This window comes from Microcebus murinus, chromosome 19, assembly GCF_040939455.1.
Source record: "Microcebus murinus isolate Inina chromosome 19, M.murinus_Inina_mat1.0, whole genome shotgun sequence".
Taxonomy (NCBI): Eukaryota; Metazoa; Chordata; class Mammalia; order Primates; family Cheirogaleidae; genus Microcebus; species Microcebus murinus.
The window spans coordinates 38,001,971-38,026,811 of NC_134122.1; the positions used below are offsets into that span (position 1 = coordinate 38,001,971).

Sequence of the window (24,841 nt, forward strand, 5' to 3'; positions counted from 1 at the left end):
CAGCACCTGGATCTCCTTCCCAAACTGGTCATGCAACTCCTGGAAGCTGGAGGGGCTACTGAGAGTGGCTAGAAAGCCACAGTCCTCTGGGGTTGAGCTGGGCTCTTGGCCAGTTGGCTGGCACCACTGCCAGTAATGGGCCTCGGAGTGGGGGGGTAGCAACACAGCCAGCTGCCTTCAGCTCACCCCAGCCAGCTCCCAGCTCCTCCTGTTTTTCTACAGCCAGCTTGTAGGCTGTGCCCTCCACCCCAGGGGTCAGGATGGTAAAGGCATAGGTTTCTGTGGCCTTAAGGTGTTGCTCCACTGGCAGTTCTCCAATAAAATGAGGCCGAGGGCTGTGTGGTCTGCCTAGTGTTCCAGGTGGAAGAGGAGGTTCCCCAGAGAATGAGTTAGTGGTGCTGGTGTTTTGGGGCCCCTTCTTGAACAAGATGCCCTTCTGGTCTGGTGCTTGTCTTCTGTGCCCATAGAAGAAACTGAGTACAGGTGCAGTTTCATGGTGGTCCAGTATGGGAGGAAAACCAGGGGGAGAGAGAAGTGGTCCATTTACTTGGGGAGGGGGTGGAGACTCCCATGCTGCCCTCTTCTGGCTCCAGCAGGCTCTGTATGTCCTCAAGAGCTTAGAGGTCTGTCTAGTCCCCACAACACAGGGACTGACCCCTGACACCTCCTTTCAACCCACGTTTGCTTGGGCCATATTACATTACCCAGGCAAGGGTTGCTGGGCCCTGTTTGCTAAGTGAGGGCTTCATCCTGCAGCTGTGGTTTGAGAGAGTCACCATTGCTCTTTTTTTTTTTTGAGACAGTCTCGCTTTGTTGCCCAGGCTAGAGTGAGTGCCTTGGCTTCAGCCTAGCTCACAGCAACCTCAAACTCCTGGGCTCAAGCAATCCTGCTGCCTCAGCCTCCCGAGTAGCTGGGACTACAGGCATGTGCCACCATGCCCGGCTCATTTTTTATGTATATATATTAGTTGGCCAATTAATTTCTATTTATAGTAGAGACGGGGTCTCGCTCTTGCTCAGGCTGGTTTCAAACTCCTGACCTTGAGCAATCAGCCCGCCTTGGCCTCCCAGAGTGCTAGGATGACAGGCGTGAGCCACCAGGCCGGGTCCACCATTACTCTTTTCCAGGCCCACCTGAGAGCAGGGCACAAGGGGCTTCTGGCCTGGGTACTGGTCACAGATGCCAATGCCATCTCTCCTGTGATGACTCTCTTACCTCTCTTTCGCCCAGGAACTCGCTCAAGCGGGTAAGGCAAATGGCTTCCCCTGGGCCTTAAAAGGGAGCTGGGTTCTGAACGTGCCTTAGAGCTGTGTAGGGCCCCCAGGCGGGCCCTCAGGGAGAAGAGCAGCTCTCAGACTGGGAAGGCTGACAACTAGGCGTTAGGAACGAGAAGATAGGATTTCTAATGAAATGGTAGGGGGCGCAGAGCCCTTGGCTGGTTCTGGAGAAAGAGTGAGTCGGACCAGGAAAGGGGAACTTGCACAGAACGCCCTGGCCCTGCTCGGATTCTCCCCCTCCATCCTGATCCTGGGCGCCCCTTTAGAATGCGCTCCACTTTTCCCCAGAGCCTCTACTGCTGTACAAAGGAATCGAAACCACATCCTGCCACCCCTCAGGCCGGATCACAGTCTAAGAGTTAATACGTCCCTTCTGGAAGATTGGAAGAAAAAAAAAAATAAAAAAAAAAATAAAGAGTTAATACGTCCCATCCACTCCTAGCCATTGTCACCCCACGCGGCTGACGTCACTTCTGGCGGGAGAGAGAAAGGTGGCGTCTTCCCTTTCTCTTCGCGTACTTCCGCCCGCTCATCCAATTAGTCTTCTAACCGGAGTGAAGCCACTTCCGGCCTTCTCTAGCGTTTTCCGCAGTCCTCTTCCGGGTGATGGCGGCCGGGTGCCCCGGATGTAGCCCTAGCGAAAGCATCTCTCTTTTTCTTCCTCTGCTTTCTCTGGATCCCCAGGTGAGCGCGCGCGGGGGGGACTGGCCGAATCCCTGTGGCTCTATCGCCCTTTCATTTGTACACATATCCCGGGGCAGTTGGGGATCACCACGCGGGATTGGGAGTTCGGAGCAGGGAAGAGCGGGACCGCCAGGGAGCCAGCTCCTGGGTCCACGCTGGACCCCGCGGGTCTCTGAGGGAGCTAATGGTTGGGGAACGGGTGTCAACCCACCGAGCCCCAACGCGTCCATTCTGCGGGGGTTGGGTATGGAAGTGATCACGTGGGGGAGCCTCTCTTCTTTCTTCCAGGGTTGGGGTAGCCATAGGGTCCACGGCGGGGGAGGGGAGGCGGGACGGAATCCTCCGCACGTCCGCCCCTCCATTAACTCGAATGCCAAACCGAGACCTGGGGCCTCCTGGCTGCCAGCTCCCCTTTCGGCCCCTGCTTCTGTGGTCCCTCCCCTCCCAAACTGTACGTGGCACATACCGAGAGAAATGTTTGTTGTGCAGGAGGTCCTCTGGCGGGGAGTCCCCTTCTCACCCAGCTCCCTTCCTCTGCATCCTTTTTCACAGCTCAGCTAGAGGAGGACTTCTCGGTCCCGTCATGCCAAAGAGGAAAGTGACCTTCCAAGGTGTGGGAGATGAAGATGATGAAGATGAAATCAGCATCCCCAAGAAGAAGGTGAGGGGGAGGGGTGAGGGAGTAAGAGAGGACCTAGAAGCTTGAAGAGGAATGAAGCTGGGAGGACAAAGAAAGGGTTAGTTTTTCCAGGTTCTCTGAGAAATGGGTTTGGAGGATTTTCAGTTTGGGTCCAGATCCTGGACTATTTTGGAAAATAGCCAGTAATCTGCATTTCTTGACTGTCTGGTTTCTGCTCACAGCTGATGGACCCTGTGGCTGGGGTAGGAGGTCCTGGGAGTCGCTTCAAAGGCAAACACTCTTTGGACAGTGATGAGGAAGATGATGATGATGAAGGGTCCAGCAAATATGACATCCTGGCCTCAGAGGATGTGGAAGGTGAGCTATACCCAAGAATTGACTCTGCTGGAGGGATAAGTAGGGACTTCGGGGGATGTGGAGCAAGGGAGATCCCTGCCTTTTTTTTTGCATGCCTAGCATGGGGCAACTGTCTCTTTGGTGCAGGTCAGGAAGCAGCCACTCTCCCCAGCGAGGGGGGTGTACGGATCACACCCTTCAACCTTCAGGAAGAGATGGAGGAGGGCCACTTTGATGCTGATGGCAACTACTTCCTGAACCGGGATGCTCAGATCCGAGACAGCTGGCTGGACAACATTGACTGGGTGTGGCCCAGGGACTGGCATGGCTGAAGCCTGGGGGTGGCAAATGCTGGGCCTAGACATCCATGGCAGTTTGTAGGAAATAACTCCCTGTTTCCCATTGTAGGTGAAGATCAGGGAGCGGCCACCTGATCAGCGTCAGGCCTCAGGCTCGGAGGAGGAGGAGGACAGCTTGGGCCAGACACCACTGAGTGCCCAAGCCCTCCTAGAAGGACTTCTGGAGCTCCTATTGCCTCGGGAAACAGTGGCTGGGGCACTGAGGCGTCTGGGGGCCCGAGGAGGAGGCAAAGATGGTAGCAAGGGGCCTGGGCGGCCCAGTTCCCCCCAGCGCCTGGACCGGCTGTCTGGATTGGCTGACCAGATGGTGGCCCGGGGCAACCTTGGCGTATACCAGGAAACAAGGGAACGGTTAGCCATGCGGCTGAAGGGTTTGGGGTGCCGGACCCAGGGACCCCAGGACCCTACACCCCCACCTTCCCTAGACATGTTTGCTGAGGAAGTGGCAGAAGGGGAGCTGGAGACCGCAACCCATGCCCAAAGAGGAGGTGAGCTTGGAGGGCAGAGGAGGGGCATAGTGGGCAGGAGACAGGGCACTTGAGGCCCAGATGGCTTTGCCTGTTATTTTAGAAGCAGAGTCGGCGGGAGATGGTCTGATGGATGTGATGTGGGAATATAAGTGGGAGAACACAGGGGATGCTGAGCTGTACGGGCCCTTCACCAGTGCCCAGATGCAGGTAAGCCCCATTCTCCTGCTGCCTAGTCCCTCCCTTCCCCCTGCTGCAATCATTTCTTACCCATTTCTGCCCTCTCTTCCTGCAGACCTGGGTGAGTGAAGGCTACTTCCCAGATGGTGTTTATTGCCGGAAGCTGGACCCTCCTGGTGGTCAGTTCTACAACTCCAAACGCATTGACTTTGACCTCTACACCTGAGCCTACTGAAGGCCCAATTTGGTGGCCCCTTCTTTCCTGGACTTTGTGGAAGAGGCCCCAGCTGCCTCAGTCAGTGAGGATGTTGGAGGCCACTTTTCAGTCAATTTCCCTTTCCCAATAAAAGCCTTTAGTTGTGTATTAGGGACTTGGCTGTGCTGATGGCCAGAAGCAAAGGGCCTTTGCCACAGCCCCTTTGGACTTGCCTCGGTCCTTGAGTGTTTTCTCCCGTGAAGTTCCTACTTGGGAGTGTTTCTCCAGCATCTTGAACCACCTCACCTTTGTTTACCACTGTTAGGGGTAGGGCCTGTCAGGTGTCCTGTGGCTTTGCCACCTGGACTCTGCCTCCCATGTGACATCCCTTCACTCACATTCTATTCTCCAGTCTTATCTGGGGGTTCTTGTTTTGCTGTTCTCAGGTCTTTGGTTTTCAGGACCTCAGATTCTTTGTCCTTGTAGCCACTGGGAGATAGAGCCCCAAAATTGGAGATTTTAGGCCTGGAAGGGCTGGGACATCTAAAAGACTTTGGAACCCTGTTAGGGGTGAGCAGGAAGCTCCCTAGATGGTGGACAGAAATGGTAGGATGAGTGGGCCAAGATTATCTAGTCCCTAAGATTCTGAGAGCCAGTTTAGGTGAAGTGCCAACTGGGCAAAGAGAGGGGCAGTGACTCTGAAGGTCACACAGTGAATCAGAGGGCTGGCCCAGACCCAGTGGACTTCTTTCCCAGACCTTTCTTGGCACAAAACTTTTTCTGCCTGTCCTTTGAGGACTTGCAGCTTACATTCCCAGGGCTTTCACAGTGTGCTTGGCACAGGCTAGTGCCTTGAGGAAACAGGTAACTGGGCTGGTCCCCTTCCAGGAATGCAGAGTGTGGTGGAGGGGGCATGGAAGAGAGAGGTGTAATTGTCTAGTCTGGGCCTAGCACCCACCACCAGTGCTGCCTTATGCCTATCCTCACTTGCACCTAGTTGGATGGTGTCTTACACTTTTCCATCTTGGCTGCCCTCGCTGGAATCTCCTGGGGAGAGGGGTGGTCCTGGGCCCTGCTGTGGCCATAGAGCTGAGCGTGTGTGTGGCTCTGGTGGAGTCCGTTAGTTACAGGATATCTGAGCATCAGAGCCTCAGGACATGTGGGATCCCCAGGCTAGGAACTAGGAAAGTAGAGAGCTGGGCTAGGGTGGGGATGCCTGATGCTCTGGTGAGGCCCACTCTGGTGAGGCCCACTCTAGTGCCAGCCCAGACTGGAATTTCGTTGACTCTAAGAAGCCATCAGTGGTAAGATACCTTACTTTATGTGTCACTAAGAAGGAAAAAGCCTGCCAGTCACACTTGTACAATGCCATTAAAAGATGCATGTTAATTTCAGAAATGAAAAGCAACCGTCTCAAGACCAGTGAAATCCACCTTTATATCTCTGTGGCCATCTCTTGGGGGGTTTTAGTATTTGGTGAAGGAAGCCAAGGGGCAGTTCCCCCTGGATGTCCTGCAGCCACCTCAGGCTCTCCCACGCAAAGCTGACCTCACTTCCGTTCCCAGTCTCCTCTTGAGTGCCCCTCTCTGATCACCCCCTGCGGTGGTGAATGTTGCCTTACTTGGCTAACGGTGGCTGTGATTAAGGATTTTGAGGTTGACCCTGTATGCTCATGAGGGCCCTTATCAGGGAAAGAGGGGGCTGGGAGGGTGAGTGAGACAGGCATGGTGTGCTGCGCTGCTGGCTGTACAGGCAGAAGGACCCTGGGCCAGGGTAGGCAGGTGGCCGGTAGAAGCTAGAAGTGGCAACAGATTTGTCTCCAGAGCCTCTGAGGGGAAATGCAGCCCCACTGACATGACTTTAGCCCAGTGAAAACCATGCTGGACTTCTGACCTCTAGAACCAAGATAAGATAATAAATTTGTGTGGTTTTAAGCCTCTAAGTTTGTGGTAATTCATTACAATGCCAGTAGGAAACTAATACCCATCCAGCTGAATGCCCGTCCCCCTCGCAAGTCACCCAGTGGTCACTAAGTTCTTCCCGTGGCCGCATCCCTATTTCAAGTCCCTGTCAGGACTTAAGATTGCAACAGCTTCTTGCCAGGGTGTCCTTTATAGCACTTTGTTTAAAAACTATATATATAATATATATACAATTTATATATGTTTAATATAATTTTTTATATTTTAGGAAAATTTACAAAAATAGAGTTCACCCAGCTTTTCCTATTGTTAACATCTTACAGTGGCTCATTTGTCACAACTCACAAACCAACATTGATTCTTTTTTTTTTGAGACAGAGTCTCGCTCTGTCACTCAGGCTGTAGTGCAGTGGCACAACCATAGCTCACTGTATCCTCAAATGCCTGGGCTCAATCGATCCTCCCACTTCAGCCTCCAGAGTAGCTGGGACTACAGGCGTGCCCCACCAGGCCAGGCTAATTTTTTTTTTTTTTTAATATTTTGTAAAAACAAGGTCTCACTATGTTGCCCGAGCTGGTCTTGAACTCCTGGCCTCAAGCAATCCTCCTGCCTCAGCCTCCTGGGTAGCTGGGACTACAGGCATGTGTCACTGTGCCCGGCTAATTTTTTCTATTTTTAGTTGCTTGGCTAATTTCTTTCTATTTATAGTAGAGATGAGGTCTTGCTCTTGCTCAGGCTGGTCTCAAACTCCTCAGTTACTCCTCAGTTTAAGCAATACTCCCTCCTCAGCCTCTTAGAGTGCTAGGATTACAGGTGTGAGCCACTGTGCCCAGCCTAGTTCTGTGATTTTTTTTTTTTTTTTTTGAGACAGAGTCTCATTTTGTTGCCCAGGCTAGAGTGAGTGCCGTGGCGTCAGCCTAGCTCACAGCAACCTCAAACTCCTGGGCTCAAGCAGTCCTCCTGCCTCAGCCTCCCGAGTAGCTGGGACTATAGGCATGTGCCACCATGCCCGGCTAATTTTTTTTCTATATATATTAGTTGGCCAATTTCTTTCTATTTCTATTTTATTTATTTTTTTGAGACAGTGTGCCATGCCTGGCTAATTTTTTCTATATATATTTTTTAGTTGGTCAATTAGTTTCTATTTTTAGTAGAGATGGGATCTCGCTCTTGCTCAGGCTGGTTTCGAACTCCTGACCTTGAGCGATCTGCCCACCTGGGCCTCCCAGAGTGCTAGGATTACAGGCGTGAGCCACCGCGCCAGGCCTCTTTCTATTTATAGTAGAGTCTGGGTCTCACTCTTGCTCAGGCTGGTTTCGAACTCCTGACCTTGAGTGATCCGCCCGCCTCGGCCTTCCAGAGTGCGAGGATTTCAGGTGTGAGCCACCTCACCCAGTCTGTGAACATATTTGTAATAGCTGCTTCAAAGTCTTTCCTATATGCAACATCTGGGGATGGTCAGAGACAGTTTCTACTGATTACTTTTGTTCCCTTGAATTCAGACTGGATTCTGATGCCCCTCAAAGGTTGTCATTGCTTTGTGTTTGTTTACTAATTTGCCATGTTGTGTGGCCACTAATGTCTCTGCCCATTTAAAAAAATTCTTGGCTGGGCGCCATGGCTCATGCCTGTAATCTTAGCACTCTGGGAGGCCTAGGCGGGTGGATCGTTTGAGCTCAGGAGTTCAAAACCAGCCTGAGCAAGAGCGAGATCCCATCTCTACTAAAAATAGAGAGAAATTACTTGGACAGCTAAAAATATATAGAAAAAATTAGCCGAGCATGGTGGCGCATGCCTGTAGTCCCAGCTACTCAGGAGACTGAGGCAGGAGGATCACTTGAGCCCAGGAGTTTGAGGTTGCTGTGAGTTAGGCTGACAGAACGGCACAATAGCCCGGGCAACAGACTGTCTCAAAAAAAAAAAAAAATTATTGTTTTTATTTTTAAGTTTGAACTTCTCAGAGCTTTGACCTGGGAAGCAGTTAAGTTACTTGGCTGAGGAGTCTGGGGGATCTTAATGCCTTGGAAATAATTTGATCTTTTCAGGGCTTGCTTTTAAACTTGTTAGGCAGGACCAAACTCGCCTTTAGTCTTGAGTTAATTGCTCTGGGTGCCGTATGGGATGCAGGTGTGTTTGGTGGTCGTTCCACTCTGGCTGGTGGAGCACAGGCTAGTGCTAGCCTGTGTGAGCCCAGGGGATTGTTTTGCCTGCTCTTGGGTGGTTTGTTCCCAGCCTCACACACGCACTGTCAGTACTCAGCCAGCGACTGTGGCACCCTGCGGACGTGTGGTGTTCTCTCTCTGTGCCTTACTCATGGCTCTGCCCTGTTAATCCTACCTGTCTTAGCCTCCCGAAATCTGACCTGTCTCCTCAACTCAGGGAGACTGCTGGACTCTGTTTGAGTTCCCTCTTCCTGTGCTATGGCCTAGAAATTCTCTCCAGCAAGGAAGCTGGGCAGAGCTGGGGCTTGTCTCATTTGTTTCTCTCTTCTCAGGGCTCACGTCCTGCACTGCTGATGTCCAGTGTCTGAAAGGCTTAGATTTTATATGTCTTTTTAGTTGTTTACGATAGGCGGGTATATCTGGCCCTCGTTACACCATTCTGGTTGGAAGCCCCCCTTAGACTTTCTGATTACAGTGTGCTGTGCCCCAACCCAGCTCCACCTTGTGCCCCAGTATGGGGTCGCTTCCGGTTTCCACAAATCTCCCTGAAGTTCTCCATGGTGACCAGGAGGGGGCGCCACTCTCCACGTTCAAGGGCGCTCCTGCAACGTGCGCCAGCGGCAGTCCATGGGCCTGGCCTTGCATGTCCTGGCCATGGGCTCCCTGTGACCCCACTGCCACCAACTAATCTGGTATCCACAAGGAGACAGGACACATGACATCTACCAGGGGCTCCTGGAGGTTTGTCTTCTGGGGAATGGGCTGTGGTCTGATTGTTCCTGAAGTTGCTGTGGTGATGATAATATCTAAGCATGGTTAATGTACTCTTAGGCACTAGGCTAAGTTTTCCATACGTCAGTCCTTCATGCCAGGCGCATGGTGGGTACTCAACAGATATTTGTTGAAAGGGTTTTTTTTTTTTTTTTTTTGAGACAGAGTCTTGCTTTGTTGCCAAGGCTAGAGTGAGTGCCATGGCGTCAGCCTAGCTCACAGCAACCTCAAACTCCTGGGATCAAGCAATCCTACTGCCTCAGCCTCCCAAGTAGCTGGGACTACAGGCATGCGCCACCATGCCCGGCTGATTTTTCTATATATATTAGTTGGCCAATTAATTTCTTTCTATTTATAGTAGAGACAGGGTCTGGCTCTCGCTCAGGCTGGTTTCGAACTCCTGACCTCAAGCAATCCACCCGCCTCGGCCTCTCAGAGTGCTAGGATTACAGGCGTGAGCCACTGCACCTGGCTTGTTGAAAGGACTTTAAAAGGGCTCCTGGGTGGCAGATGGCTGTCAGAGGGTGGTCCGGGGAGGAGGCCGGGTCTGCTTAGAGCCCCATAGCAGATAGACAGACAGCCACACAAGGGAACAATCTGAGAACTGAGGTCCAAGGGACCATGCCAGATTGAGAATTGAGGCATCAGGGGTCTCAGCAAACCTTTTCTGGTCCCAAATGGTATGGGCTCTGAGCCCAGCCGGTTTCCCATCTTATCCCACCCCCTCATCCCAGGCCAGGCCAGACACTACTGGTGCTTTTTGTCTCCCTCTTTTGTTCAGGTGGTTCCCTCCTCCTGGAACGCCCCTCCATGCAGCCCTCCCAGATCTCCTCCTGTGCTCTCCCATGCAGATTTATTTGATCCTTAGGCTTATGGAGCACTGTTTTTGTACCTCAGTGGAAATGAGCAGACTGCTGACTCACATTAGGCTATTTACAGGAAAATGATTGTCCTTTGCTTTGTGACTTGTGATATAGAAAAAAATAATAATAATAAAGAAAATCATTGTCCTGAGTTACACAGGTCTCTAAACTCAGGCAGTTGATACTAAGTACCTTCTTTTTCTCTTTTTTTAGAGACAGGGCCTTACTCTGTCACCCAGGCTGGAGTGTAGTGGCCTGATCTAGTCCACTGCAGCCTCGAACTTCTGGGCTCCAGTGATCCTCCTGCCTCAGCCTCCAAAGTGGCTGGGTCTATAGGCCCACATCACCACACCTGACTAATTTTTCTTTTCTTTTTTTTTTCCCCTTTTTTGAGACAGAGTCTTGCTCTGTCGCCCCAGATAGAATACAGTGCTGTCATCATAGCTCACTGCAACCTCACACTCATGGGCTCAAGCAATCCTCCTGCCTCAGCCTTCCCCTGTAGCTGCAACTACCGGCATGTGCCACAACATCCAGCTAATTTTTGTATTTTTAGTAGAGACGGAGTCTCACTCTTGCTCTGGGTGGTCTCAAACTCCTGACCTCAAGCAATCCTCCTGCCTCAGTCTCCTAAAGTGCTAGGATTAAAAATGTGAGCCACCTCACTAGGCCAATTTTTCTTACTTTTTGTAGAGATAGGGCCTCAGTATGTTGCCCAGGCTGGTCTGGTCTCCAGTTCCTGGGCTCAAGTGATCCTCCCATCGCAGCCTCTCAAAGTACTGGGATTGCAGGCTTGAGCCACAGCGCCCAGCCCCAGGTCTCTCTTCCTAGACAACAACTCTAAACTCCTTTTAGCTATTTCTACTGGTATTTACCTCCGTGTTTCTGATAACATACTGCTATCTAAAAATTCCTCACTTTCAGAGATTGTCTTCTTTTACAACTTTATTGATTTATAATTTACGTACCATACAATTCACACATTCAAGATGTACAATTCAATGATTTTTAGTATATTCAGAGTGGTACAACCATTACCACAATCAATTTTAGAACATTTGTATTACCTCAAAAAAAACCCTATACCCATTTCTCTCTTCACCTCCCTAGTCCCTGGAAAAACAACCAATCTATTTCTTTCTTTCTTTCTTTCTTTTTTTTTGAGACGAGTCTCACTCTGTTGCCTGGGCTAGCATGCCATCGCATCAGCCTTGCTCACAGTAACCTCAAACTCCTGGGCTCGAGCAATCCTACTGCTTCAGCCTCCCAAGTAGCTGGGACTACAGGCACATGCCACCATGCCCAGATAATTTTTTTCTATATATTTTTAGTTGGCCAATTAATTTCTTTCTATTTTTAGTAGAGACAGGGTCTCGCTCTTGCTCAGGCTGGTTTAGAACTCCTGACCTTGAGCGATCCTCCTGCCTTGGCATCCCCAGAGTGCTAGGATTACAGGTGTGAGACACCACGCCCGGCCAACCTATCTATTTCTATGTCTATGGATTTGCTTTTATTCTGGATATTTTATATAAATGGAATCATATACTTATGTGGTCCTTCGTGACTTGCTTCTTTTATAGCATAATCAATTTTTTCCAGGTCTCATACAGTGTATCTTAGTGTGATACTTTTAAGCTTCATCCATGCTGTAGCATGTACCAGTTCTTCATTCCTTTTGATAGCTGAATAATATCCATGCTATGGATGTGCCACATGTTGTTTATCATTCATCAGTTGATTTACACATGGATTGTATCTACTTTTGGGAATTATAAATAATGCTACTATCATGCACAAATTTTTGTGTGTGTTTTCAATTCTCTTGGGTATCTCCCTAGAAGTGAAATTTCTGGATCATATGGTAATTCTATGTTTAGTATTTTGAGGAACTGTCGGGCTGTTTTCCTAAGTGGCTGCCCAATTTCACATTCCCATCAGCAGTGTATAAGGGTTAGATATTATGTCTTGAATATCTGTTAGAATAGTTGAGGATCAATAACAGTTTCAACTGGACTCCGAAATATGTAAACCAGATGAAAGTGTTTGGTTCTCATGGACATGGGAGCATGCACAGTCAGTCCCAGTAGGAAACAGAATCCAACTCAGATGGTCTAGAGCAGTGCTATCCAATAGAACTTTCTGAAATGATGGAAATTTCTATATCTGTGCTGTTCAAAATGGTAGCCACTAGCCACATTGGCTACTGAACACCTGAAATCTGGCTAGTGCAACTGAGGAACTGCATTTTAAATTGCATTTAATTTTAATTTATTATTTATTTTGATTTTTTTAGAGATAGGGTCTTGTTATGTCACCTAGGCTGGTCTCGAACTCCTGGCCTTGAAAGATCCTTCTGCCTCAGCCTCCTGAGTTTTAATTAATTAATTATCTTTTTGAGACAGTCTCACTCTGTCACCCGGGCTAGAGTGCCATGCCGTCAGCCTAGCTCACAACAACCTCAAACTCCTGGGCTCAAGCCATCCTCCTGCCTCAGCCTCCTGAGTAGCTGGGACTACAGGCTCACACCACCACACCTGGCTAATTTTTTCTATTTTTAGTTGCCCAGATAATTCTTTCTAGTTTTAGTAGAAACGGGGTCTCGCTCTTGCTCAGGCTAGTCTTGAACTCCCGAGCTCAAGTAATCCTCCTGCTGCGTCAGCCTCCCAGAGTGCTAGGATTAGAGGTATGAGCCACCAGCCAGCCAATTAATTTAAATTTAAATACTCACATGTAGTGGTTATCCCACTGGAAAGTGCAGTTCTAGAGGCTTGATATAGGGACTCCTTGTAGAGACATGGGTATGCTTAAATGAACCTATAAGGAATATTGAAGCAACACAGGGAGCTGTAACTGCCTATGGGACTGACAGGGTAAGGGAGAGAAATTGTGCTACTGAAACTCATCAAAAGCTGATGATGGGCTAGGCGCGGTGGCTCACGCCTGTAATCCCAGCACTCTGGGTGGCCGAGGTGGGCGGATTGCTTGAGCTCAGGAGATCGAAACCAGTCTGAGCAAGAGCGAGACCCCATCTCTACTATAAATAGAAACAAATTAATTGGCCAACTAATATATATAGAAAAAATTATCCAGGCATGGTGGTGTATGCCTGTAGTCCCAGCTACTCAGGAGGTTGAGGCAGGAGGATTGCTTGAGCCCAGGAGTTTGAGGTTGCTGTGAGCCAGGCTGACGCCACCGCACTCCCTCTAGCCTGGGCAACAAAGGGAGACTCTGTCTCAAAAAAAAAAAAGCTGGAGATGCAGAGGAAAGGGCCACCTGACAGGCGCTGCAGATGGGTGGGGAGGATGAAGCCACTGCCAGAGAGGCAACCCAAAGCAGGAAGGGAGCAGGGAAGAAAGGTCCTGACTCCTCACTCCCTCTGAGCTCCAGCCGCTCCTCCCTTTAGCTGAATCCAAGAGGAAGCCAGAGGGTGAGGGAGCCTCCAGGACAGAGAGGAGAGCAGAGAATGGGTCTGGGGCATGGGGGTATATGACAACCAGCCCAGGGTGACAACCCTAAAGCCCCACCTCTAAACCCCAGTGTTCTGAGGAGCCCTGTCTGAAACCACTTCCTAGGTGGAACACATAGAACTGAACAGAAACTGAGCAGATAGATGCAGGGGCACGTGGGAAACCTCGAGTTCCCTTCTGAGGGATCTTTGCTGAGTTCTGAAAGGCTGAGGCAGGAAAAGAAAGAAAACAACAACTCTGTGCTGGGGGAGGAGCAGGTTTGGGGGAGTTTTACTGATATTTCTCTTTTAACTTGCTAACTGTCCTGGAGAAAGCAGCACCATTGCCTTGAATTTAGAGCTGGGACAAGGAGGAGCAGTCGGGGACATGTATCTTGGCACTGGAGGACTGGGCGAAGGCCACTGAGGTGTGATGCTGGGTGCTCCATAAGTTGGTCAGAAGCTGGGACAGGCCTAGAGCCATGTCTGCACTGGCGGATACCTGGGTGGCCAGGGCCCCTGGCTTTGGAAATCTGTGATGACTTCGCCAGGTACACAGATCAGCCCTTACCTGAGATGCTGGAATCCCATCAGAACCCCAGGCGCACGTCCTGGACTCCTGATTCTCCAGCTCTTCTCAAAAGGCCAGCTGAGAAACGACCTAGAGCTTCAGGGCTGAATGATCCCTAGTTAAGTCCTCTAACTATTCTAAATTATAGCTGTGGGTCAAATTAGATCAACAGAAACCTAAATAGATGACTCTAATGGAATAGAAACGTGTTTGAACTACCACCTAGTTTATTTTTCAGTTTTTTAATTTTTATATTTTTATAGAGAAAAAAAAAGGCTGGTCTCGAACTCCTGAGCTCAAGTGATCCTCCTGCCTTGGCCTCCCAGAGTGCTAGGATTACAGGTGTGAGCCATTGTGCCTGGCTGCACCTAGTTTTGAATTCTGATTCAAAATATACCCCTTACCAACTATGTGATTTGGGGCAAGACACTTAACCTCTCTGCGTGGCCACTGCCCTCCCTGTAAGTGGGGTAGTGCCCATCTCACATGCCAGCGAGATCTCACGTGTCTTCTCTTAATCCACACTCACCTTGAGGTGAGCTTGTCCAGACTCTTGGCTTTGAACACCATCTGAATGTTGATGTCCCCAGTGAACTCTTTATCTTCTCCCCCAAACCTGCTCCTGCCCCAGCCTTCCCATATCAGAAAATGACAGTTCTAGTCTTATAGTTGGCCTGGCCAAACCCTTGGTGTTGTGCTCGATCCCCTCTCTCATACTCTAGGATCCAGTCTGTTAAGATACCCCGTTGGTAGGCCGGGCGCTGTGGCTCACGCCTGTAATCCTAGCTCTTGGGAGGCCGAGGCGGGCGGATTGCTCGGGGTCAGGAGTTCAAAACCAGCCTGAGCAAGAGCGAGACCCCGTCTCTACTATAAATAGAAATAAATTAATTGGCCAACTGATATATATATATAAAATTAGCCGGGCATAGTGGCGCATGCCTGTAGTCCCAGCTACTTGGGAGGCTGAGGCAGCAGGATTGCTTGAGCCCAGGAGTTTGAGGTTGCTGTGAGCTAGGCTGACGCCACGGCACTCACTCTAGCCTGAACAACAAAGCGAGACTCTGTCTCAAAAAAAAAAAAAAAAAGATACCCCGTTGGTTCCAGCTTCAGAGGATACCTGGCTTCTGACCTCTTTCCCCACTATCATCTGGTGCAGACCTGGTGCCCTCCCATGGCTCGGAGTGGTGGCCTCCTCACTGCTTTCTCTGCTTTTCGCACTTGCCCCTCAGCCTGGAACTCCCAGAGCAGCCAGAGGGAGCCTTTCAAAGTCGAAGCCCTCCACTGACTTGGATAAATGTCCCAGGATGACCTAAGGCCAAGCCTGATGGGCCCCTTTCCTCCCTGACTCCCCTCAGGGCTCTGCTCAGATGTCATTTCTCAGAGTGGCCTGCTTGTAGAAAGGAGTATTCCCTCTCCCCCTTTCCTGCCTGTGTTCCTCCCTACTACCTGCATCATATGTTTGTTTAGAGTCGGCCTCAGTCTGGAGAAGGTCACCTCCAGGAGGACAGGTGACTGTGACTTTATTTCATTCACTATCATATTCCTATGCCTGACACATGGTTGGAGTTCAATAAATGTTTGTGGGATAAATGAACAAATTAATAATATTGTGGGGTAGATACTCTATTCCTATTTTATTTTATTTTATTTTATTTTATTTTTTGAGACAGAGTCTCACTTTGTTGCCCAGGCTAGAGTGAGTGCCATGGTGTCAGCCTAGCTCACAGCAACCTCAAACTCCTGGGCTCAAGCGATCCTCCTGCCTCAGCCTCCCAAGTAGCTGGGACTACAGGCATGTGCCACCATGCCCAGCTAATTTTTTCTATACATATATTAGTTGGCCAATTAATTTCTTTCTATTTATGGTAGAGACGGGGTGTCCCTCTTGCTCAGGCTGGTTTCGAACTCCTGACCTTGAGCAATCTGCCCGCCTTGGCCTCCCAGAGTGCTGGGATTACAGGTGGGAGCCACCCCCCTCCCCCTGGCCTCTATTCCCATTTTAAAGGTGAGGAAAACAGACTTAAAAACATCCCCGAGGGCACACAGTGAGTGGTGGCTGCCTTCAGGCTGGTCTGTCTGACTGCAATGCCAGGCCCCTGCCCATGACTGATAGTTGCCCCTCTGCCGTCACATCCATGACATCAATTGGCATGAGGTATGTTCTCATGTGAAAATTCATTTTAGAAGTGCGTGCCAAGAAAACATTGGACTTCTCTGAGGAACTACTGTGTTCCTTCCTTTTTGACTGTAAGAATTCATGCAAATTTTTCCTCTTGGGGCCAGCCCCAGGAAGCTCAGAGCCAAATGTGGAGTTGGTGGCTCTATCAGCCCTTTCTGAGGCTTAGGAATTTTTTCCTTCGCTTATGTGAACTTCATCACCAGCTGCTTCCTGTTCCTTAGGAAAGAGGAGTTGTAATTGATTTCTTTGGGGTTCGGACCTGCGGGGCCATGCGCCTTCTTTCACTAGGCAGACACTAGGTGGGCTTTTTGGCCTGAGGACAGGTGCTTTCCAGCTGAGCGAAGTTGTCTTATGCTATTTCTCTGCTCATTCTCCTCCTTCCATTTTCTTGGTTATCTCTTCTTGGTACTCCTATTGGGTGCTTTGGGCCTTGAGTCGATCCAGGGCCTTGGGCCTGTGTCTCTCTGGTGAGTACTACTCTTTGTCCACCAAAATCCAGAGATCCCTTCTCCCTGGGGAACATGGCTGCACCGCATTTCCCAGCCTCTCTTGCAGCTAGACATAGTCATATGACTAAGTTTTCACCAATAGAATGTGATGGAAGTGATGTATATGATTTCATGTCTTAGGCCTTAAGAAGGTGGGCCAGCACCATACTTTCTTTTCCCTTTCTGCTAGTTAGAACTCCAGACAATAGACTAAAACATCCAGATGACAACAGTGCCCTAGTAGATGGTGGAGCAGTGACCGGGGAGGGACCTGGGTCCCTGACAGAGCCACCTTCCCAACTACCACCACCACTTAACTTGGGCATGCCCATTAGAGAGAAATAGTCTACCTTGTTCTTTAAGCCACTACCTTATTGGATCTCTGTTGCGACAGGCAGCACAGAACTGCTGTCCCTCATATTTTCTCCCCCACCCCTATACTTTTCTAGGGTTCTATTTTCGGGGGTAGTTCCCTGGCTTCTTATTCCAATGTTGTTAGTAATTCAGTATCATGGTTTTAATTTCTAAGAATTCAGTCTTGTGCTCTAAATATCTCTTTTTCATAATGCCCTATTTTTATTTTTATTTATTTATTTTTTTGAGACAGATTCTCACTTTGTTGCCCAGGCTACAGTGAGTGCTGTGGCGTCAGCCTAGCTCACAGCAACCTCAAACTCCCGGTCTCAAGCGATCCTCCTGCCTCAGCCTCCCAAGTAGCTGGGACTACAGGCATGCGCCACCATGCCTGGCTCATTTTTTCCTCTATATATTAGTTGGCCAATTAATTTCTTTCTATTTATAGTAGAGACGGGGTCTCACTCTTGCTCAGGCTGGTTTCGAACTCCTGACCTTGAGCAGTCAGCCCGCCTCAGCCTCCCAGAGTGCTAGGATTACAGGCGTGAGCCACAGCGCCCGGCCCCTATTTTTATTTTAAGAAAGCAGTATCTTCTCAAATTTCTCTAAGAATATCAGATTTTTATTTCTTTTTAATTAGATAAATTCTGATTCCTCCAGGATTCCTTTTCATTTTTTTATCTACTTATATGATTCTGCCTACAAATAACTAGAAATCCAACTTATAGGAAACTTTTTGGAGGCCTCAATGATCTCATGCTCTGCGTCCCTGCTTGCCCACAACCCTGCAATGTTGTCATTATCCTGGGGCTGGTTCCTCTCAGAGTTGTAGAATTTGTTCTTAATCATGACTGGTGGGAGGGAGAAGTCACTGTCCCTGGTTCTCTCTCTTTTTTTTTAAATTTCAGCATATTATGGGGGTACAAATGTTAAGGTTATATATACTACCCTTGGCTCCCCTCCCCCCTCAGGTCAGAGCTTTAAGCGTGTCCATGCCCTAGACGGTGCACATCGCACTCATTGTGTATATATATACTCAACCCCTGGTTCTCTTTTTAAAAGTAAGGAAGGGGCCGGGCGAGGTGGCTCACGCCTGTAATCCTAACACTCTGGGAGGCCAAGGCGGGAGGATCGCTCAAGGTCAGGAGTTTGAAACAAGCTTGAGCAAGAGTAAGACCCCGTCGTCTTTACTAAAAATAGAAAGAAATTAATTGGCCAACTAATATATATAGAAAAAAATTAGCCGGGCATGGTGGTGCATGCCTGTAGTCCCAGCTACTTGGGAGGCTGAGGCAGGAGGATCGCTCGAGCCCAGGAGTTTGAGGTTGTTGTGAGCTAGGCTGACACCACAGCACTCTAGCCCGGGCAACAGAGTGACACTGTTTCAAAGAAAAATAATTTATTAAGGCAGTATTTACCCGGCACTCAGGGGTGCTGGGCAGTGTTCCAAGGTCTCCCCATGTCCTAACTCATTTAATCCCCACAGCAATAGTGCCATGCAGGGGTCCCAGTTCCTTTCTCACAGATGAGCAAACTGAGAGGAGCACAGAAAGGTTACATTGTTACCCAAGGTCACACGCTCAGTCAGTTGCCGAGCCTGGGCCTGACCCCAGGAAGTCTGGCCTGGATCTGCTCACTTTACTGCTGTGCCCGCTGGGTCTGATAACTGATATCAAAAATGATCACAGAGAGGTATTATTTAAAGTTACAAAAGCAACTTTTGTCAGTTACAAAGGCCCACTCCCCCAAAGAGTGATTTAACTGGCCAGGGAGGTGGGACCCGGCTGGGGCCGGGCCTCAGGTCACATGCTCATCTGAGATCATGGCAGGCAGCAACAGCAGAATTAGCACATTGCTTAGGAATGTGGACCCTCCGGAAGAACTGAGACTAGACAAAGTTAAAAGCATTAAAAATGGTTTCGCCAGGCACGGTGGCTCACGCCTGTAATCCTAGCACTCTGGGAGGCCAAGGCGGGCAGATTGCTCGAGGTCAGGAGTTCGAAACCAGCCTGAGCAAGAGCAAGACCCTGTCTCTACTATAAATAGAAATAAATTAATTGGCCAACTAATATATAAAGTTAGCCGGGCATGATGGCGCATGCCTGTAGTCCCAGCTACTCGGGAGGCTGAGACAGGAGGATCCCTTGAGCCCAGGAGTTTGAGGCTGCTGTGAGCTAGGCTGATGCCATGGCACTCACTCTAGCCTGGACAACAAAGCGAGACTCTGTTTCAAAAAAAAAAGAAAGAGAAAAATGGTTTCTTTTGAGACCATGACTCCAGGGGAAGGGAAAGGGTTATTACTATTTATGGTAAACCCTTCTGTGATTATAATATGTATTATTTTGATAAAAATTAAGAAACAATACTTTTAAATTTAAATTTAATTTATTTTTTTGAGACAGGATCTTGCTCTGTCACCCAGGCTGGAGAGCAGTGGCATGATCTAGCTCACTGCAGCCTCAAACTCCTGGGTTCAGTGACCGCCCCACCCCCACCCAGTCTCCCCAGCAGCTGGGACTACAGGCCCCGACACCTAACAGTGGTTTTCACTGACTAAGTTACTACCCAAACGTCTCCTTTCTGACCAGATGGCTGTTCCCCAGAGGACAAGGACCGCAGGACTTGTCAGTCTTGTTTCCTGAGAGGGTTGTGGAGGGGAAGAAAGGGCCCCAGGCCCCAGAGGGTCAGAATGGGCATTAACAGTGTCAAAGGTGAACAGACGTAGTTAAAGTGGTGAAAGCAGGTTTCATTCAGTAACTACCAAAAGTGGAGGAAGAGCTGAGCTCCGTTCTGGTTTACACAGGGCTGGTTTGACCCTTTTAAAGAAAGCATGAGGCGGGGAAGCAGGCCAGAAGGGTCGAAGGGTCACAGAGGCGCAAAAGGACAAGGGCTGCTCTGTGAGGTGGCAGAGGCCAGGGCTGGCTGGCAGTGAGGGAAGTTAGGGCTCTGTTCCCTGCACCCCACCCCCAGGCAACTCTCAGAGAATGGCTTTGGGTCCTAGAGAGAGCTGCTGCTTGGCAAGACACATACATATTTATATTTGTAAGGCCTTTGTAGTAAATGCTCTAAGAAAGGCATCCGCTGTGTGTTGGCTGGAACAAATCCACAGTTGGCGCTGAGCTTCCCTGGCAGGCTTTGGATGGAGTAGTCCTGTGCCGAGAGCTGCCCTGTTCCCCACAGCAGCCCCCCTCTCTCGGGACAGCAGCTGGTAGTATCAGGATCTTACTGAGGATCCCTCACCCTGTCTAATTTAATTCACCCAAGAACTTTGAGAAAAATAGTATTAATACGCCTATTTACAGATGAAGAAACTGGGGCAGAGAGATTACATGCTTGACCCCAGGTCAGCTGCCTGACCCCTCTTTTGTGGCCTCCCTGGCCCCAGGCTTCCCTCAGCTCCTGGTGGCCTTGGTGTCTGGCTAGGAACAGGCCCCTCAAAGACCTGCCTGTGGGGCCCTGGGCCCTGGGGAGGGAAGGACTATCACTTCAGTAGAGATAGGCAAACCTCTGGTGACCTTTGGTGACCTCCTCAGGGCTGGCTGGGCAGGGCCTTCGCAGTGCAGGCATAGCCAGCCTCCCACTGCCCACCTGTGGCCCACCCCGCTCTGCCTCCTTGCCTTTGCCCGCACAGTTCTTCAGCCTGAGACGTCTTCAGTTAATAAACATCACAGAGCGCTGTTGACAGAAAACAAAACAAAACAAAACAAAACAAAAAAACAAATTCTGTAAAGCAATTTTAAAGAGATTTATTCTGAGCCAAATTTGGGGACCATGACCCAGAGCCCCACACAAGAAGCCTTGAGCCAGTGGACTCCGTGTGGCTGGGTTACAGTTTGGTTTTATACATTTCAGGGAGACAGGGGTTACAGGTAAAGTCATAAATCAACACATGGGAGGCATACATTGGTTTGGCCCCGAAAAGGTGGGCCATCTCAAAGGGGGGCAGCTTACAGCTTATAGGCGGGTTTAAAGATTCTTTGACTTGTAATTGGTTAAAGACATGAAGCTTTGTCTAAAGGCTTGGAATGTTTTAATATAAGGAGCCGTTTATCAGAGATGAGCCACCTGACATAGATTTGTTGTGCAAATTGAGGGCCTCCAGGTTTGTCTTGGATACACTTAGGCCTGTTAATGGGTTACAGGGATGTCCCCAAGAAGGGAGGGGGAGCATGATGAGGCATGTTTGATCTCCCTCCTCCTGGCAGGCAATTTAGTTTTAGGATATTCCTTTGGCCACGAGGGGGTCCATTCAGTCAGCCTGTGGGGGGAGGAGCCTTAAAATTTTATTTTCAGGCGGTGGCTCACTCCTGTAATCCTAGCACTCTGGGAGGCTGAGGCGGGCGGATTGCTCAAGGGCAGGAGTTTGAAACCAGCCTGAGCAAGAGCGAGACCCCGTCTCTACTATAAATAGAAAGAAATTAATTGGCCAACTAATATATAGAGAAAAAATGAGCCAGGCATGGTGGCGCATGCCTGTAGTCCCAGCTACTCGGGAGGCTGAGGCAGAAGGATCGCTTGAGTCCAGGAGTTTGAGGTTGCTGTGAGCTAGGCTGATGCCACGGCACTCACTCTGGCCTGGGCAACAAAGTGAGACTCTGTTTCAAAAAAAGAAAATTTATTTTAATTCACAGCGCCTACTGTGTCCCAAGCACTTTCCAGGTGCTGTGGGCACAGTGTGAGCAGACGTGCACAGCCATGGGGCCATGCCAGCATGGGGAGAAAGACAGAAACAGAGTAAGAAAGTCAATCGCACAGTACATCAGAAGGTGAGAGGTGCTATAGAGAGAAAGCAGGGGCGGGGTAGGGGTGCAGGCCCGGGAAGGGGGTGCAAGTTGAAATAGGGTGGCCAGGCAAAGACATTCTGAGAAGGCCACATTCCAGCAAAGACTATGAGAAAGGGAGTCTTTCAGGTATCTGGGGGAAGAGCCTGGCTGGGGGTGGGGTGGGGCAGGCAGGACAGACAGTGCAAAGGGCCCCAGGCTTGTCTTTTGCAGGAACAAAAAGGGGTCTGGGTGGTGGGGGGCTTGGGTGGTGGGGGTCTGGGTGGTGGGGCAGAGGCAGTGTTGATAAGAGGTATGGAGGGGACAGATCAGGTAGGGTCGACTCAGGTTCTACCCTCAGTGGGGTGGGAGCTGCCTCAGTGTTCAGAGCAGTGGAAATACTTAAGAGGAAGTTTGTAACCCTTTGCTTCTACCTATTTCAAACATGTATTTCTGAAGAACAAGGACATTCTCTTTTGTGACCATAATATACTTATCAAACTCAGGAAGGTTAACGTTATTATTAAGAGGAGTGTAGTGGGATTGGGTGTTTCATCTGGGTCCCTCTGGCTGCTCCATGGAAAACAGCCAGAGGAGGACGAGGTCACACACAGGGAGATCATCGTGGAGGCTATTGCATGGTCGGTCTAGGCCAGGGGACATGGAGGCTTGGGCCTGGGGGGTAGCAGTGAAGTTGGGGAGAAGAGGGTCAGATTCTAGTTCTTCCTATTTTTCAGCATGTTGTTTTATTTTGAAAAGTTCAAAATTCAGAAAAGTTGCAAGAATGACACAACGAACTTCTGTAGACGCTTCACTATTAACATTTTGCCACATATGCTTTATTTCTTATCTTCTATATTATTATTTTTACTGTTACTATTTTTGAGTGTGTGGAACTACTTAAGAGGAAGTTTGTGACCCTTTGCTTCTACCTATTTCAAACATGTATTTCTGAAGAACAAGGGCATTCTCTTTCATGACCATAATATACTTATCACACTCAGGAAGGTTAATGTTATTATTATCTACTTTATAGACTATATTCAAATTTTGCTAATTATCCCAATGGTGTCCTTAATAGCATATTTTTTCAAATTCAAGACTCCATATCTCTTTACTCTTTCAAGATCTGGAACAACCAGGTGTGGTGGCACACACCTGGGCTCCCAACTTCTCAGGAGGCTGAGGCAGGAGAAATCACTTGAGCCAGTTCAAGGCTGCAGTGAGCAATGATCTTGCCTGTGAATAGCCACTGCACTTCAGCCTGGGCAAAACTGTGACATCCTATCTCTAAAAAACAAAACATAATTAAAAGTAAATAAAAAGAAAATTTTAAAAAATCTGGAAGAATGTCTCAGCCTTTCTTTGTCTTTCCTAACAGTGACATTTTTGAAGAATACAGGCTGGTTTTCTAAAATGTCCCTCAATTTGAGTTTCTCTGATATATCTTAACAAGTAGAACCAGGTTATGCATTTTTTGTTAGGAATAGCACAGAAGCGAAGAGGCAAGTGATGTTGGTTTGTCCATTTCTGGTTAACTTTTGTCACTTGGTTAAGATGGTGCCTGTTAGATTTCTCCACTGCAAAGCTACTACTTTCCCTTTGAGATTAATATACATCTGTGGGGACATTCTTTAAGACTCTATAAATATCCTACACATACACACACCCCTCCAATATTACCTGATGGTTTTACCAGCCACTCTTACCTGAATCAATTATTATTAAGGTGGCTATAAGTTGTTTTTTTTTTTCCCTCGGTACTTCTAGTTGCTATTTTAAAGTTGGTCATTTTTTAACTCTACATTCCTTTTACAATTATTCAGTAGCTTTCCTACTGTAAAAGAACTTTCCCTACTAAGTTCCTCCCTCGCTCCCTCCTTTCCCTTGTCTCTCTCTCTTTCTAATATTTTCAGAATTAGTATGAACTCATGGGTTCTTTCTTTATTCAACGTGTTAGCCTGTTACCGCCATTATTTATTTCCATGCTCAAAGTGTCCCTGCTTTGGACTTTGGTAACTCCTTCAAGCTGGTTCCTTGTCCTTTTGACATGTTCCCATCCTTCTTCGAGCACTTCTTTACTTTCTGATGCAGCAAGATTTTCCAGGCTCATCTCGTGTTTTCCCTGGAACCAGCCATTTTCCAAGGATCCCTGGTTCCTTTGAGGGGAGTGGTATTTAGCAGCCAGGATCTGGGTGCCAGGTGCTGGATAGAGTTTGAAGGTAGAAAGAGTAGAATTCACAGCTATTAATAGATTGCACAGAGGGCATAAGAAAGGGAGAGGAATCCCTGTTCCCTTTTGGTTTTAAAAGACACAGCTCACCTAGCACTCTGGGAGGCCGAGGCGGGCGGATCCTTTGAGTTCAGGAGTTCGAAACCAACCTGAGCAAGAGCGAGACCCCGTCTCTACTATAAATAGAAACAAATTAATTGGCCAACTAATATATATACAAAAAAAAAAAAAAGACACAGCTCAGGCTGGTCCGATGGTAGTGGGTTATCAGAACTTATTAACATTAGTGTCACTAAAGTTGGTATTCAATCCCCCATTGCTAAATTTGACTGGCTTAAAACACACAGACACACACACACACACACACACACACACACACACACACAGCTCAAATATATCACTTCTCTGAAGTCTTCCTAGGCATCCCCTTAGGCTGAATCTAGCCTCTATTTTAACAACTGTTATATTATTTGAATTATTTATGCACATACAGTACCAGATTCTGGTACAACCTGGGAGGTCCTTCTCCTTGGTCTTGGCCCTTAGACAAACCTGGCTTTGAATCTCACCTCTAGCACTTACTGGTTGTATGAGCCCGGCCAAACCTCTTAACCGTGTGTTTCTCGCTGTCTTCACCTGTAAAATTAAGGCGATGATACGTATCTCACAGTGCTGCTGTGAGGAGTGAATACTGTGTGAACGTAAAGTGCTTGGCACTGAGCCTGGCCCACCGGAAATGCCTTGGGCAGGCTACCGAACCTTCTGGACCCCAGCTTCACCTGTAAAGTGGCCTTGCCCTGAGGTGCAACTGGAATCAGGCTTGAGGGCCCTTTGGCGCTGTACCTGGCAAAGGGCTGGTACAACCAGCGTTTTCTAAATGTTGCTCTTCTGCGATGCCTTGAGGGCGATGATCACCCCTTGTTCATGTTTTCATCAACTCCCCTGCACCCCA

The 24,841-nt window shown here is 48.8% G+C and overlaps 1 protein-coding gene across 2 annotated transcripts; it reads left to right on the forward strand.

Annotated features, from left to right (window-relative positions):
- Positions 1-1,805: 1,805 nt before the first annotated feature.
- On the forward strand, positions 1,806-4,308 carry CD2BP2 (CD2 cytoplasmic tail binding protein 2). 2 transcript variants are annotated; one of them, XM_012764240.3, is made up of 7 exons: positions 1,806-1,962; positions 2,515-2,623; positions 2,824-2,959; positions 3,086-3,243; positions 3,347-3,785; positions 3,868-3,974; positions 4,060-4,308. In XM_012764240.3, exons 2-7 carry the CDS (start codon positions 2,546-2,548, stop codon positions 4,168-4,170), a joined length of 1,029 nt encoding a protein of 342 aa, XP_012619694.1. In that variant the 5' UTR covers positions 1,806-1,962; positions 2,515-2,545; the 3' UTR covers positions 4,171-4,308. The 2 variants fall into 2 exon arrangements, with proteins under 2 accessions (XP_012619694.1, XP_012619695.1); XM_012764241.3 differs by lacking the exon at positions 1,806-1,962 and adding an exon at positions 2,056-2,206.
- Positions 4,309-24,841: the final 20,533 nt, after the last annotated feature.

Bases quoted from the DNA above. Each gene is read 5' to 3' on its own strand.
- CD2BP2 (XM_012764240.3), top strand. From the start codon at position 2,546: ATGCCAAAGAGGAAAGTGACCTTCCAAGGTGTGGGAGATGAAGATGAT. The intron at 2,960-3,085 runs GTGAGCTATACC...TCTTTGGTGCAG, and splicing joins GGCCTCAGAGGATGTGGAAG to GTCAGGAAGCAGCCACTCTC. The intron at 3,244-3,346 runs GTGTGGCCCAGG...TTCCCATTGTAG, and splicing joins GGCTGGACAACATTGACTGG to GTGAAGATCAGGGAGCGGCC.